Below are 15314 nucleotides of genomic sequence, written 5' to 3' on the forward strand. Positions count from 1 at the left end.
GGACTGAAATCCTGCAGCACCCGCAAGATCCCCCTGCTCAAGAATACATATACATGCCCGTCTGAAGTTTGCCACTGAACATCTGAATGATTCAGAGGACAACTGGTGAAAGTGTTGTGGTCAGATGAGACCAAAATGGAGCTCTTTGGCATCAACTCAACTCGCCGTGTTTGGAGGAGGAGGAGGAATGCTGCCTATGACCCCAAGAACACCATCTCCACCGTCAAACATGGAGGTGGAAACATTATGCTTTGGGGGTGTTTTTCTGCTAAGGGGACAGGACAACTTCACCGCATCAAAGGGACGATGGACGGGGCCATGTACTGTGAAATCTTGGATGAGAACATCCTTCCCTCAGCCAGGGCATTGAAAATGGGTCGTGGATGGGTATTCCAGCATGACAATGACCCAAAACACACTGCCAAGGCTACAAAGGAGTGGCTCAAGAAGAAGCACATTAAGGTCCTGGAGTGGCCTAGCCAGTCTCCAGACCTTAATCCCATAGAAAATCTGTGGAGGGAGCTGAAGGTTCGAGTTGCCAAACGTCAGCCTCGAAACCTTAATGACTTGGAGAAGATCTGCAAAGAGGAGTGGGACAAAATCCCTCCTGAGATGTGTGCAAACCTGGTGGCCAACTACAAGAAACGTCTGACCTCTGTGATTGCCAACAAGGGTTTTGCCACCAAGTACTAAGTCATGTTTTGCAGAGGGGTCAAATACTTATATTTCCCTCATTAAAATGCAAATCCTTTTATAACATTTTTTACAAGCGTTTTTCTGGATTTTTTTGTTGTTATTCTGTCTCTCACTGTTCATATAAACCTACCATTAAAATTATAGACTGATCATTTCTTTGTAAGTGGGCAAACATACAAAATCAGCAGGGGATCAAATACTTTATTCCCCCCACTGTATTTAGCAGATGTTACTGGGGTGTAGCGAAATGTTTGTGTTCCTAGCTCCAACAGTGCAGTAATATCAAACAATTCACAACAATACACACAAATCGAAAAGTAAAAGAATGGAGTTAAGAAATATTTAAATATTAGGACGAGGCCTACAAGATTGAATGAGGCCTACAAGAGAGATAATGATTAAAAAACATTAATGCCAAGATTATGGTACAATGCAGACAGTCAATCAAGGGCCGCGGCTTTTGTGGCGCAATGGGTAACGATGCTTCGTGGGGTGTCAGTTGATGTGTGCAAGGGTCCCTGGTTCGAGCCCGGGTTGGGGCGAACAGAGGGACGGAACCTACACTGTTTGTTACAGAAGCCCTCAATGGCAATGTCCATGCTAAATTGGGTCATATCCACGATGAGTCCTCTAACTCTGAACCTTGCTGCCTGCCTCTCCGACCTATGCAGAAATTAGTTATGTTATTTCACAACAGTAGTGGGTTGTGAAATAGATCATTGTTGGAATGTGGTTTTAACCAAACAGCATCCAGGAATAGACTCGCCCGTTGTATTAATGTGTCCAGACAAGACTGACAGCTTTTCTGAGCCAGGCGAATTCATCATTGTTATGGAGATATATCCAAAGAAATGGAAATAGAAAAAAAAAGGTAAAACAAATTAAAATGCACACCTAATTTCAGCTGCTTGATGTGATTGTGTGTTAGCTTTAGTTGGCCAGTCTGCATATCAACCTTTTTTTGTTGTTGCTTAAAATGGACCACCAGTCCGCTTGGCTAGCAACTTCAGAACCTCTGAACTACTGGCTTTTGCCCAAACTATTCACTTTAGCACGCTAGCTGCTCCTGTAGACTTTGTCATTGGGCTAACGCTAGTTAGCATTAGCAATGGTTCCATAAACGACCTTCAACGTCTTTGAAATTGCACGCAGACATACAAAAAGGTACCCATGAATTCATCTGACTCTGGCTAAGTAGAAAAAAAAGTGGTTTGATTGTCAATGTCAAACAATTTTTTATTTTTATGTACTGTATGTTGGCAACCGTTTAACAGGCACTCGAACCTAGGCACTCCAAGTGCCGCATCCAGGCGTTTGAGAACAGCCTTCGTCGTGTGTAATTCATGATAATCCTCCGGGTTCTCATACTTTACTGTTTAAATGACAGATGAAGTGGTTAGATTTTTTGGGTGAATAACCACCTGTGCCACAAACCATTGGAAGAAGCCGTAAACCCAAAGTAGGCTCACAACACATCATGCTACACTGTCTTGCGAAGTAAAGCTTGTAAATTAGTGTTTACACAAGTCTTGACATAAACTACTGTAGATCCGCTGATCATTGAAATAAGGAAGCAACCTCTTACTTCAAGGGAAAACAGTAACTTAGACAGCCCAAGGTACTTTCCCATTTTACTACAATAGAAGGGAGGTACAGTTGCCACATGACGCCAACAATGTAGCAGATCAAATGCCAAGAGAAAATGAGAATCAGGTATTGCCATATGAATATATTTCAATATATGAGCAAACGTTGCACTTCTGAAGAGCATGTCAAAAAACCAAATACTTGGGAATTTGGCTACCTGTTAAATTAGTAATCTAACCCTGGGTTACAATCTGATAAGCAGTCATTAGTCAATTAATAAAAACAAATTACTATTCCACATAGGTCAGAACTCTTCTATTCAAGGAGAGAAAATCTGATAAAATATTGCTTTGTCCAGTACAATATTTTATCCATCCTCTGTTGATCATGGCTATACTCAGTAGTAAAGACAATAGGGGAAATCTTACGTAGTTAAACCCTTTTTCCTACTTGAGAGGCCTTGGGCTCTTAGTGCAAAAATATCAAATTGGTAGCTAAACTAAGTGCAAAAATATCAAATTGGTAGCTAAACTAATGAAAAATAATAAGATAAAACATTTATTCTTTGTACAAACCTTGGTTCTTGATAGAGAAGTTTTAGACTAACAGAGCCAAACAGAAAGCAACAGCACAATACAATACATTTCATAAAACACACAATTAAATACATCTATTTATGAGAAGTGATATACCACTGCATGTAATATCTACTTTACATTTACAACATACATTTGTATTCATAACAATGGGCTCAAAGACAATACTAGCAGTTGGATAGAAGAGCAATCAATATATTGTGATCAGATGTAAGAGAAAATGCCAGATCCAGTGGCCCTCAGTGGAACACAAGTCGTAGAGGAGTGAGTTACTTGGCATACTCTGCAGGTCATCTTGTGTTACTCGGAGTACGGAGAACTCATCTGTATATCAATAGGGAAGTAAAAGTCAGACAAATGCTTAACTGATGACAATGCAACTAAAAGATAAAGATTATTTTGACTTTCAGCAGGTTCAGTCCATTGTTATTTGGAGACTGGCTTAGAGGCGCAACTGCGTCTCTGCAATGATGGATGAGTTGGCTACTACTGTAGCCAACTCATCCATCATTGCAGAGATAGGCCTACAGTATGGGACTAGGCAGTGTGTCTTTAGGTGGGGGGGAGGCAATGGGGGGCGGCAGCAGTGGAGAGAAAGCGATAGGGACATAAGCCAAGGGAATGATTTAGACTAGAGAAAAAAAGGATATTTAAAATAATATATCTAACAGTGGCGGTCAGCACCATTTAAGATGAGGGAGGACGATTATTTGTTTTATGAGCATGGCCTTATTTCTATTACAGCATATTAGATATATTTTTATTTAACTAGGCAAGTCAGTTAAGAACAAATTCTTATTTACAATGGCCTACACCGGCCAAACCCGAACGACGTTGGGCCAATTGTGCACCGCCCTATGGGACTCCCAATCACGGCCGGTTGTGATACAGCCTGGATTCGAACCAGGGTGTCTGTAGTGACGCAACTAGCAATGAGAGGCAGTGCCTTGCGCCACTCGGGATGACGGTCAGTCATCCAGCTCAATGTAACATCGATAGGTTTAAGCTACTACATGATAATCAATTTCCCTATATCCATCATGGAGGTTGCTACAACCGAGCCTATGAATAAAAAAAAAGTTGACAACATAGGTGCACAGGTTGAGAGAAATTGTTGAGTAATCTAGGTGACACTGGCACATTCGATACTGCCTTGCACACTTACCGGCATCTAGCTGATCTAGGGTATAATCATTAGTCCAACAGTTGCAACTAATCATTTATATTGGACAAATTCAGGTACATTTAATCGCAGTTTCATTACATTTGCTTCCGTTTAACAGAATCGGCAGAATGAATACACCCCTGATCACATGCGGACAGTTCACTTTCATAGCAGCCACATACAGCCAGCAGGATCACTTTGCCCATTGTATAATTCCTTCTTGCATCTATGTGCTCTCCTCCTCTCATCTTTTCCCTTTGCTTGTGGACTTCAGTGCACAACATAAGCTGTCTGACCAGGCGTAAAAATAAAAAAAACATTAAAAAAAATTCATATCATAACTGCTAACCTCTACACACAGCCTACTGTACATGGCTGTCACCATATTAGCAAACGTCATAGGAAACATCTACTAGATCTAACACGTTAGTAAATCCACTAAAATCATGCAGTACAGTCAGTAAGCAGTTACACTGGCGGCCCCAATGGCAATAAATTAATAAAATCAAAAGCCTAGACTTAGAAGAGTTTCAGTGTTGGATAGCCATAGCTAGCTAACATAGCATCCCTCTGTTTCAAACGGGTGTTTGAGTAGGCTAAACTAGCTAGCTGCATCTGCTAACTAACTGAAAAAAATACTAAAATAAATAAAGCTAGCTCTCTAGCCCTCACTTTATTTAAGAAATGAATTTCAAAACTGTTCAACTAGTCTGAGTCAACTACTCACCACATTTTATGCACTGTAGTGCTAACTAGCTGTAGCTCATGCTTTCAGTACTAGATTTATTTGCTGATCCTTTGATTGGGTGGACAACATGTCAGTTCATGCTACAAGAGCTCTGATAGGTTGGAGGACATCCTCCGGAAGTTGACAATTGCTGTGTAAGTCTATGGAAGCGGATGAGAACCATGAGCCTCCTAGGTTTTGTATTGAAGTCAATTTACCGAGACAAGGACGGAAACTAGCTGTCCTCCGGCTACACCATGGTGCCACCCTACAGCGTGCTGTTGAGGCTACTGTAGATCTTTATTGCAAAACGTTGTTTCAATAAATTATTTGGTGACATGAATATATTTAGTATAGTTTTAACTAATGTTTCACTATTCACATTTTTCAGAAATTCAGAGGATGGTCCTCCCCTGACTAACATACACTACATTACCAAAAGTATGTAGACACCTGCTCGTCAAACATTTCATTCCAAAATAATGGGCATTAATATGGAGTTGGTCCCGCCTTTGCTGCTATAACAGCATCAACTCTTCTGGCAAGGCTTCACACTAGATGTTGGAACATTGCTGCTTCCATTTAGCCACAAGAGCATTGGTGAAGTAGGGCACTGATGTTGGACAATTAGGCCTGGCTCGCAGTCGGCATTCCAATTAATCCCAAAGGTGTTCGATGTGGTTGAGGTCAGGGCTCTGTGCAGGCCAGTCAAGTTCTTCCACACCGATCTCAACAAACCATTTCTGTATGGACCTCACTTTGTGCATGGGGGTATTGTCATACTGAAATAGTTGCTACAAAGGTGAAACACAGAATCGTCTAGAATGTCATTGTATGCTGTAGCGTAAGATTTCCCTTCACTGGAACTAAGAGGCCTAGCCCTAATCATGAAACAGCCCCGAACCATTATTCCACCACAAAACTTTAGTTTGCACTATGCATTGGGGCAGGCAGCATTCTCCTGGCATCCGCCAAACTCAGATTCGACCGTCGGACTGCCAGCTGGTGAAGCGTAATTCATCACTTCAGAGAACGCATTTCCACTGCTCCAGAGTCCAATGGCGGCAAGCTTTACACCACTCCAGCCAACGATTGGCATTGTGATCTTAGGCTTGTGTGCGGCTGCTCGGCCATGGAAACCATTTCATGAAGCTCCCGGTGAACAGTTCCTGTGCTGACGTTGCTTCCAGATGCAGTTTGAAACTTGGTAGTGAGTGTTGCAACCGAGTCAGTCGATTTTTACACGCTATGCGTTTCAGCACTCGGCGGTCCCGTTCTGTGAGCTTGTGTGGCCTACCACTTCACGGTTGTTGCTCCTAGACGTTTCCACTTCACAATAACAGCACTTACAGTGGCAGCTCTAGCAAGGCAGAAATTTCACAAACTGACTTGTTGGAAAGGTGGCATCCTATGATGATGCCACATTAAAAATCACTGAGCTCTTCGATAAGGCCATTCTACTGCCAATGTTTGGCTATGGAGATTGCATGGCTGTGTGCTCAATTTTAAACACCTGTCAGCAACGGGTGTGGCTAAAATAGCCAAATTCCCTAATTTGAAGGGGTGTTCCACACACTATATATACACAAAAAAGTATCTTTATATATCTAATATAGCCTACAATTGGTACATTTCAAATACACATCTTTGGCACAGGTCTGCATGCAATGTCTGGTCTGCACAAATTAGAAGATCATAACAAACTGTTGTGTACGTACTGCAAAGTGGAGATGGGGATCCATGTAGATGATATATATGGAAAGACTGCAAGAAGATAAAAAGAGAATATAGGCATTTTAGTAAAACAACCATTGATAATTGCATGTTGTGTACCAACCAGCCCCCTTGTCCCCTCCCCCAGTAACTAGGTACCACACGTAAACATCCCCACAAAACAATGAGAAAATGTTGCACCCCCATAACATACTTACTCTCATTCACAGAGAAGTTGCTGGAACCTAGGTGGTCAGAATTCCTATATCTAAAGTACAAGTCAAACCCCTCTATCATAAACGTGTCTTGGTAACCGTCTTGCCTTTGCTCTGCTGACTGTTGTAATGTCGTCTGAAGGACTGGTCTTTGGGGATGTCGGGGTAGAGGAACTTGAGCGGGTTCTCAGGGACCTCTCCGTCTGCGACAACCTTGTAGTCCCGGATGATGTTGGCGAACGGGAGAGCGCTGAGGCGTGATTTGGTGTATGGCTCCACCGAGACCAACTTAGCCTCTCCTGTTGACACAGACACAACCAAAGAGCCAATCAGAGTTGGATGTTTACGGAATACATTTTAAGACACTGGAAGTTTAGGTGCTAATTGTTTATGTCAAATTTGGGATTTCAATGTTGACCGCACGGTTCAGATAAGAAATGGATTCATATTTTATGAAACAACACAAATCATTTGTTTTAGGAAATGGTGTGGGGAGGTGTGACCCTTTATGTCTAATGAGGTCCTTTCTGGACAATATTTATCTCCATGAAGGGGACCCCTTTTTGGCTCAAGAGCAGATGCAAAAGTTCCATATAGCCTCTAAGGTCAATTTCTCACGTCGCCACAGTAATTGACAACCGAGCGGGCCTCACCACTGTCGGACTGCTTCACCCAGGTGAAAGTGATCCCACCCAGGTGGCTCTCACTGAAGCGCAGCAGGAATGTCCCAGGCTCCTTGTCCTTCAAACAGGCCCTCTCTGTCTCCTTACTGACAAAGCCCATGATGCAGCTGAAGGAAACACAAGCAAACCACACCATCAGTTACATTATGCAGTAACACCCACTAATGTAATGAAGTACACTGTTCCAAAGACCTCTGAGTAAATCCATTCAAATGGAACTGAACCTAATGATTCATTTCCTGATTCCCGCAAAACTGGAATAGTGTAGGCCCGCTATACAGTTCTATGACGACTACCGTTTGTAAAACAGGTAGTTGCATTGGCTTGATTTATTCCTGACAAAAGCTTAAAGACTAGGCTATAATCATTTTGCCTATTTAAGATCTGAAAATCAGCTACCCAAGTTACATCAGGAGTTATCTGGAGACAATTTGCAATGATAATTGATATATTTACACACTGGGAAATGCAGTGTTCGCTATGAAATCAGCTCATCAAAAAAGACTTAATACCAATGTGAAATCATTGATTATCATGACAATTTAGCAGTCGTGAGTAGTCTAGTTTAATATTGTCCATTTTATTTGGACCCGTCCTGTTTTTAGGATATGGTGTTTGTTAAAATGTTAAGTCATATTTTCATCAAAGCACTTTTATTTTTTATTTGATATGGGGTGCCATTTAGGCTATTTAATGATGTAAAAAGTGTCTGTCACATGACATTGTCATGAATTTTTTCTCCAGTCTAGGCTACAGAAAAAAACACAAAAGCTACTTCAGAGTGTTCGTTGGTAGAGCGCCACATCTCTCCAACAGCGCCCTGGTTAGGCGAGCTGGGCATTGACAAGCTAAATATTTTTGAGTCCCTGCCTTTGGCAAAGTAAGCGCTGCTTATCATTGGGTGGAATCAGCACTCACCTAAATAGCCCATATGACAATGGGTGAGAAAAGTTCATTGTTTTGGGGCAGAATTATGTGAGGTGTTATGCGTTGTTGGAAGTGCGTCTTCTTGGCGAGTTTAGCTAGCAAAATGCCACCCTCGTCAATCTGAGGCCCTAGGCGGCCACCTAATCTTACTTAATTGGCGCGCCAGCCCTGGCCTAAGGGGAAGGGGATAGGGGTTGTTTCAGGACAGGCCACAAGTCTCACTTGTCATTCCAGATGGGAAGCAGGTGCTTCTTGATGAGCTCCAGGATGAAATCCAGCCACGTCCAAAAACTGAAAGGCTTCCCAGGAATATTCTCCTGGAAAAAGCAGACGGAATTTGAAAGAGATGAGAATTACCCTTAACTTTTTACTGAAAGATGCCATAAACTTATCAATTTAATTTGACCACTGGAAGTAGGCTAAGAGGAAGTGAGGTGATTATTTTGTTGGAGAAGGACTCCACTAGGAGCTGAAATGAAAAAGTCCGTCAAGATGGAGAAAAACAGTACAGTATGTATATGAAAGCTTCTACATAAAGGGAGTATTTGTTATTAAGACATGACATCATCCACCTTGTGTGTTTAAGACTTGCAGTAGTAGGACTATAGGAATTAGTAGGACTGCTTGACCTACCTTGCAGAATGTGGACCAGGATACCTGACATTCATTGTGGGAGGCTTGCTGACCTACAGTGAAGATTAGTCATATATAATTCTGATTATCAACTAACCAGTACACATTCATACACTATGAATATTCAGCTATTATTGTAAAAAAAATAACAATCCTTAGATAATATATAACGATTTCATACTTGGAAGTCAGAGATTCTAAACAAATCTCTGATAATTCACATTGCTGTTCTGTCAAACTTGAAAATATTTGCGACGGTGCGCCGTTCCTCATGAACTGGGTAAATGAATGGTGTATGTATGCCAAGAGTTTTATGCTCTAATGAAATGTGTACAACTAGGCTGCTGTACCCATGAGTTTCTCTCCCAGCATGCACAGCTGCTCTCTGTTGAGGCCCCGCCCAGTGAAAGTCGAGAACTGCCAACTCAGCACTTCAGAGAGCTGGCCCCAACTGGCCCGCAGAGGACTGGCAAAGAAGTCTAGGTTCTAGAGAGAGAGAATTCGAAAACAACCCCCATATCCACTTGGTGAAATAACACAGTATGCCATCATAGCTGCAAGATTTGTGACCTGTTGCCACAAGAAAAGGGCAACCAGTGAAGAACAAACACCGTTGTAAATACAACCCATATTTATTTTCCCTTTTCTACTTTAACCATTTGCACATAGTTAATATATATATATATATATATATATAAAAAAAACATATACACACACAGGGGGAAATGCAGTGTTCGCTATGAATCAGCTCATCAAAAAAAAGACAATACCAAACTTGAAATCATTGATTATCATGACAATTTAGCAGTCGTGAGTAGTCTAGTTTAATATTGTCCATTTTCTTTGGACCAGTCCTGTTTTTAGGATATGGTGTTTGTTAAAATGTTAAGTCATATTTTCATCAAAACACACACAAACACGACATTTGAAATGTCTTTATTTTTTTGGAACTTATGAGTGTAATGTTAACTGTTCATTTATTGTTTTTCACTTTGTATATTATCTACTTCACTTGCTTTGGCAATGTTAACATATGTTTCCCATGCCAACAAAGCCCCTTGAGAGAGAATTTTGAGAGAGAGAGCAAGAGAGGCAGAGGGGGAGGGTTAGAGAGCAGCATAAAAAAATAACACCTAAAACAATGGTAGTGTGTCTCCTCAGCTCACCCTGGGTTCGTCAGTCAGCATGTTGTACCACATGATGGAGGCCCAGCCTCCAGGCAGCTGGCTAACATTGGAGATGACGACCAGAGGAAAAGAGCAGGTCTGCAAAGAGAGAGACACACACAATCCCTCCCAATCTCATAAAACAGTTTTTAAAAATGCTGCGTTATCCTTGCAAGGCTAAAGTGCTAGAGTACTGAAAACAGGGGTGGCAATAATTAGTATACTCAGCAAAAAAAGAAAAGAAACATCCCTTTTACAGGACCCTGTCTTTCAAAGATAATTAATACAAATCCAAATAACTTCACAGATCTTCATTGTAAAGGGTTGAAACACTTTTCTATGCTTGTTCAATGAACCATTAACAATTAATGAACATGCACCTGTGGAACGGTCGTTGAGACAGTAACAGCTTACCGACGGTAGGCAATTAAGGTCACAGTCTGCGTGAACGTGCCTTAGGCATGCTGCAAGGAGGCATGAGGACTGCAGATGTGGCCAGGGCAATAAATTGCAATGTCTGTACTGTGAAAAGCCTAAGACAGCGCTACATGGAGACAGGACAGACAGCTGATCGTCCTCGCAGTGGCAGACCACGTGTAACACCTGCACAGGATCGGTACATCCTAACATCACACCTGCGGGACAGGTACAGGATGGCAACGACAACAACTGCCCAATGTACACCAGGAATGCACAATCCCTCCATCAGTGCTTAGACTGTCCTTAATAGGCTGAGAGAGGCTGGACTGAGGGCTTGTAGGCCTGTTGTAAGGCAGGTCCTCACCAGACATCACCGGCAACAACAGGCACAAACCCACCGTCGCTGGACCAGACAGGACTGGCAAAAAGTGTGCTTCACTGACGAGTCGCATTTGTCTCACCAGGGGTGATGGTCGGATTCGCGTTTATCGTTGAAGGAATGAGTTACACTGAGGCCTGTACTCTGGAGCGGGATCGATTTGGAGGTGGAGGGTCCATCATGGTCTGGGGCGGTGTGTCACAGCATCATCGGACTGAGCTTGTCGTCATTGCAGGCAATCCCAACGCTGTGCGTTACAGGGAAGACATCCTCCTCCCTCATGTGGTACCATTCCTGCAGGCTCATCCTGACATGACCCTCCAGCATGACAATGCCACCAGCCATACTGCTCGTTCTGTGCGCAATTTCCTGCAAGACAGGAATATCAGTGTTCTGCCATGGCCAGCGAAGAGCCCAAATATCAATCCCATTGAGCAAGTCTGGGACCTGTTGGATCGGAGGGTGAGGGCTAGGGCCATTCCCCCCAGAAATGTCCGGGAACTTGCAGGTGCCTTGATGGAAGAGTGGGGTAACATCTCACAGCAAGAACTGGCAAATCTGGTGCACTCCATGAGGAGGAGCTGCACTGCAGTACTTAATGCTGCTGGTGGCCACACAAGATACTGACTGTTACTTTTGACCCCCCCCTTTGTTAAGGGACACATTATTCCATTTCTGTTAGTCACATGTCTGTGAAACTTGTTCAGTTTGTCCCAGTTGTTGAATCTTATGTTCATACAAATATTTACACATGTTAAGTTCACTAAAAATAAATGCAGTTGACAGTAAGAGGACATTTCTTTTTTTTGCAGAGTTTATTACTTGTTAAACAACATCTTTCTCTGAGCAATTGTATTAGTATAAAATATAAATGTTTCCATTTTCTTGAGCATGCAAGGAGGCCAATAATTATGGACCTGACTGCACACAGAAAGTATATGCTTGCTGTTACGGAACTGAATAGACATCCTACTCTGTGTCTAGGGGCCCTAGGCTTGCCTAATTGTTCTGTAACCTGACTGTGTATGCATTAATATGAGAAGTAAGCATACGCGACCAGGTATTGAATGCATGTACCCAGGAGACAGCAAAAGTACAGAGTTCAGGGCCAGCTCCGTCTTGACCTCTTGGTCGGCCAGCCCAAGCAGATTATAATTTGTTCAGATGGTGACGAAAACAAACATACAAAAGGGAAAACTAGAGAGAGACAGGCATGCCCAAACAGATTAAAAACCAAACGAAAGGCCTCATGTCCGCCAAAGAAACAAGCAGCCTCACGGCTGACTGACAAACACCTTGATTGCCTGCACTTGTGGGATTATAAAGGCTTGGCTCAGCATTTAGACCCGGTTGGTGCTGCGGAAGCATCTAGTCATGCTCCTAAGACCTTAACTACATAACATATTCCTTAACAAGGACTAATAATAACTGACAATGTATGCCAGGAAGACTATGTGGGGGTTATGAGGGGTGTGTGAGGGACTATATGTGGAGTATTGTAAGAATGAAGAATGTGTGTGTGGGAGTGTTTGTGTCATATACAGGATGTGTGAAGGAGTGTGTAGACTGACTGACCTCCAGGTCGATGTTAATGCCCTGTATGTTGAACTGGGCCTCGAAGCTGAGGGAGTGGAGCTCCTCCGTCACAGAGAGAGGGCCCTGGAACCAGCAGAATACACACACACTTTCCTAAACCTTTTCCTCAGAATACATTAAATACAATAGCCAAGGACTACAAAACCTTTTTTGTTCAGTGAGTGACCCACTAAAAAGTTTCATACATTTCAATGTGAAACTATCAACAGGATAAGGAATTTGTCCTATTAAACAAAGAACAGGCTGGGAAAACTATCTCCAATTAAGTAATAATATTTTCTCTTCAGTATATGAGTAATAGGGCTAAGTTTGATAATGAATACCGCTAAGTCAATTTCTGTATCCTAAGGTTTAAAGCATGTGAGGGAAGGGTTGACCTGAGTTTTGTTGAGTCATGTGAATAAATAAAAAAAGTCAAATAGATTAAATATACAAAAATGAGTTTATGATTTAAAAAACTCAGAAAGAGTTAACAAGGTTTTTCATCTGCGTTAAAATTATGGTGCCATCTTGAAACGTACACAAACGCACCATTGTCCTGAAAAGGAGTACAAAAAATGTTTAACTTCAAATTGAGGGGAAAACTTTAAATCCATGGTAATGTTGCCCTCTACTGTTTTAAGAAAGCAACTACCTTTTCTTAATGGAAGTGTTTGAGTTGCGTTTTTTTTTTTTTAAAGATATCACCTCAGGCAAAGTAATTGACCTCTAAATAAAATCGGAATTATTAAACTCCTAATTGACCTCAGTGTCCAATGACTTTAATTAAATGACCTCTGGTTGACCAGAATTTATATTTTTTGTAGTTGTCATTTAAAGACTTAGCCTTTTTAGAACTGCTTTGGGGAGAAACTAACATGGAAAACAAAAAGGTTTGCTCTAGTGACCACAGCCACAAAGTCAAATTTGGTTATATCGCAAAAATTCATAAAAACAAATATTTGCTTAATTTAAGGCTTAAGGTTAGCAGTGTGGTTAATGGTAGGGTTAGGTTTCAAATCAGATTTTAAGAAGAAATAGGCAGCATTTATGAGTTTGTGGCAACTAGTGTCAACCGCAAACAAATCTGAAGGTCAAGTTTCGAAGGTCAAGCTTTCCTAAAGTTCACTGTGCTAGAGTGTAACCTTTTGATAGGCTTGAATCACTGACACTTAACCATCATTTAGGGAGAAACAAAAAGTATTGTTCAACTGTCATATTTCCCCTCACCTCGTTCACCTTGGTACCGTTAACATATTTCTTCTCTTTCAGCTGCTGAAGATAAATATACAGAAATTAATAATGAAATTGTATGAATAGTTCATTTTATGAACAGCTAGGCCAGGGCGATCATAATAAATCATTTTTGCAATATAACAGGGTCATTGCAAACAGTTGCAAACGTACAGTATGGCTGCTGCAGCCAGCCCCATTGGACCAAATTAGTTTGAGTCCACTAAAATGTTCCACTAAACCTGTGGATTAACAGATTGAGTTTTACATTATTATGAATATGTTAGTGGGGACAGTGAAGGTGAGAGGTTACCAAGTGTCTGAACTCTACAGATAGACAGCCATTAGATGATTCCTCCACGTCCATTACTTTGGTGGTGGAAGTCAGGATGAAGAACTGACGATGTCTGAATGGAGAGGGATGCGGTAAAAGCCATCGTTAATAGTCTGAACTAAGCGCGCGCACACACACACAAAAAGAGCTAAGACGCATGCAGAGGTTAAAAACAACTCAAATTTAAGAAGAATTCCAGGCAACTGATAATTCTGCTCACTTAAAACCGGGTCATCTGATTTGTAATCAAAAATGGCTTCTCGTATCTCTCTTTTTGGTCACTGTTCTACCTCATCCCTACACACGTCACTTGATATTGCCCTAAATAACAGTAGAAGGAAATTCCCACTGAACAGCCCACACAAGTATACTCACACTCTGCCAGGGGGGAGGTCCCTACACACAGGGGAAAATAATATAGAACATAGCAAAATTACTCAGTATTGTAGTGCCAGCTTGCTAATGAATGTCTATGAAACATTGTTTATAGAACACAGTATATCCGTGACATGTTAACACACAGTATGTGTAACAGAACTTGCAAAGAGCAACCACTGGTTCGCTCACCCTTCAAAGTGAATGTGCCACATATTTCTGGGTTACATTGTCACCCGTGTACAAACATTGGCTAACAGATGGAGATTAAAATGCTTCTGCGGATGTCTTACTCACTTGTCAAATATCGTCTTCACTTTGAGTTGATAATCCACCTCTGGGAGTTTGACCAGCAATCTGGATATACAATGTGATCAAAACAGAAATACTAACTAAAAACACATTTAATATGCACCCACACAACGAATTGATAAATACAATTAAGTTGTGTTGGATCTTGATACACATACTGTACCTGACTTTGGTGGTGAACTGTACCCCGGTCTTGATGATGAGAGGTTTCTGGGGGTGGGTTGGCATCAATGGCTGCTTCTCCACCACAAATGAGCTGTGGACATTGCACAAAGGATGAAACAAAGATGGCACACAAGAGAACGACAATAGCATGATAGCAGTTGTGTACACCACCTAGATTTGTGTGGAGGCAATATAAGTCAAGTCCATTTCCCTGTCAACAAGACCATTAATGCTTCCCTATGCGTCCAGTTTTTTGGATAATTATTTTGTGATGGATATTTTATTAATTATTTGTATTTACAAGTGTAGTTGCATCTTAAAGTTCGCAGGCCTTCCATTTACATTAAGCTTTTCTAAATTCACAAGTGTAGTCATTTAACCAAAGGGAGACCGGCAGACAGTTCATGCTTTGT

The 15314-nt window shown here is 41.6% G+C and overlaps 1 protein-coding gene across 2 annotated transcripts in view; it reads right to left on the bottom strand.

Moving 5' to 3' along the window:
* Positions 1-1911: 1911 nt before the first annotated feature.
* The window catches only part of LOC106586145 (signal transducer and activator of transcription 4), a 29510-nt gene continuing 16107 nt past the window's right edge, over positions 1912-15314 (bottom strand). The window contains exons 9-22 of one of the 2 annotated variants that reach the window (XM_014173049.2): positions 14900-14992; positions 14722-14781; positions 14425-14445; positions 14029-14122; positions 13713-13754; positions 12483-12566; positions 10109-10207; positions 9293-9428; positions 8943-8995; positions 8532-8626; positions 7353-7489; positions 6807-6998; positions 6490-6535; positions 1912-3203 (exon numbers count right to left, since the gene is read on the bottom strand). In XM_014173049.2, the coding sequence (XP_014028524.1) occupies positions 3200-3203; positions 6490-6535; positions 6807-6998; positions 7353-7489; positions 8532-8626; positions 8943-8995; positions 9293-9428; positions 10109-10207; positions 12483-12566; positions 13713-13754; positions 14029-14122; positions 14425-14445; positions 14722-14781; positions 14900-14992 (1156 nt within the window). In that variant the 3' untranslated portion in view covers positions 1912-3199. Of the gene's footprint in view, positions 3204-6489; positions 6536-6806; positions 6999-7352; positions 7490-8531; positions 8627-8942; positions 8996-9292; positions 9429-10108; positions 10208-12482; positions 12567-13712; positions 13758-14028; positions 14123-14424; positions 14446-14721; positions 14782-14899; positions 14993-15314 lie in introns of both variants that reach the window. The other variant, XM_014173047.2, reaches the window with a different exon arrangement.

The sequence above is a fragment of the Salmo salar genome, chromosome ssa25, assembly GCF_905237065.1.
Source record: "Salmo salar chromosome ssa25, Ssal_v3.1, whole genome shotgun sequence".
Classification (NCBI taxonomy): Eukaryota; Metazoa; Chordata; class Actinopteri; order Salmoniformes; family Salmonidae; genus Salmo; species Salmo salar.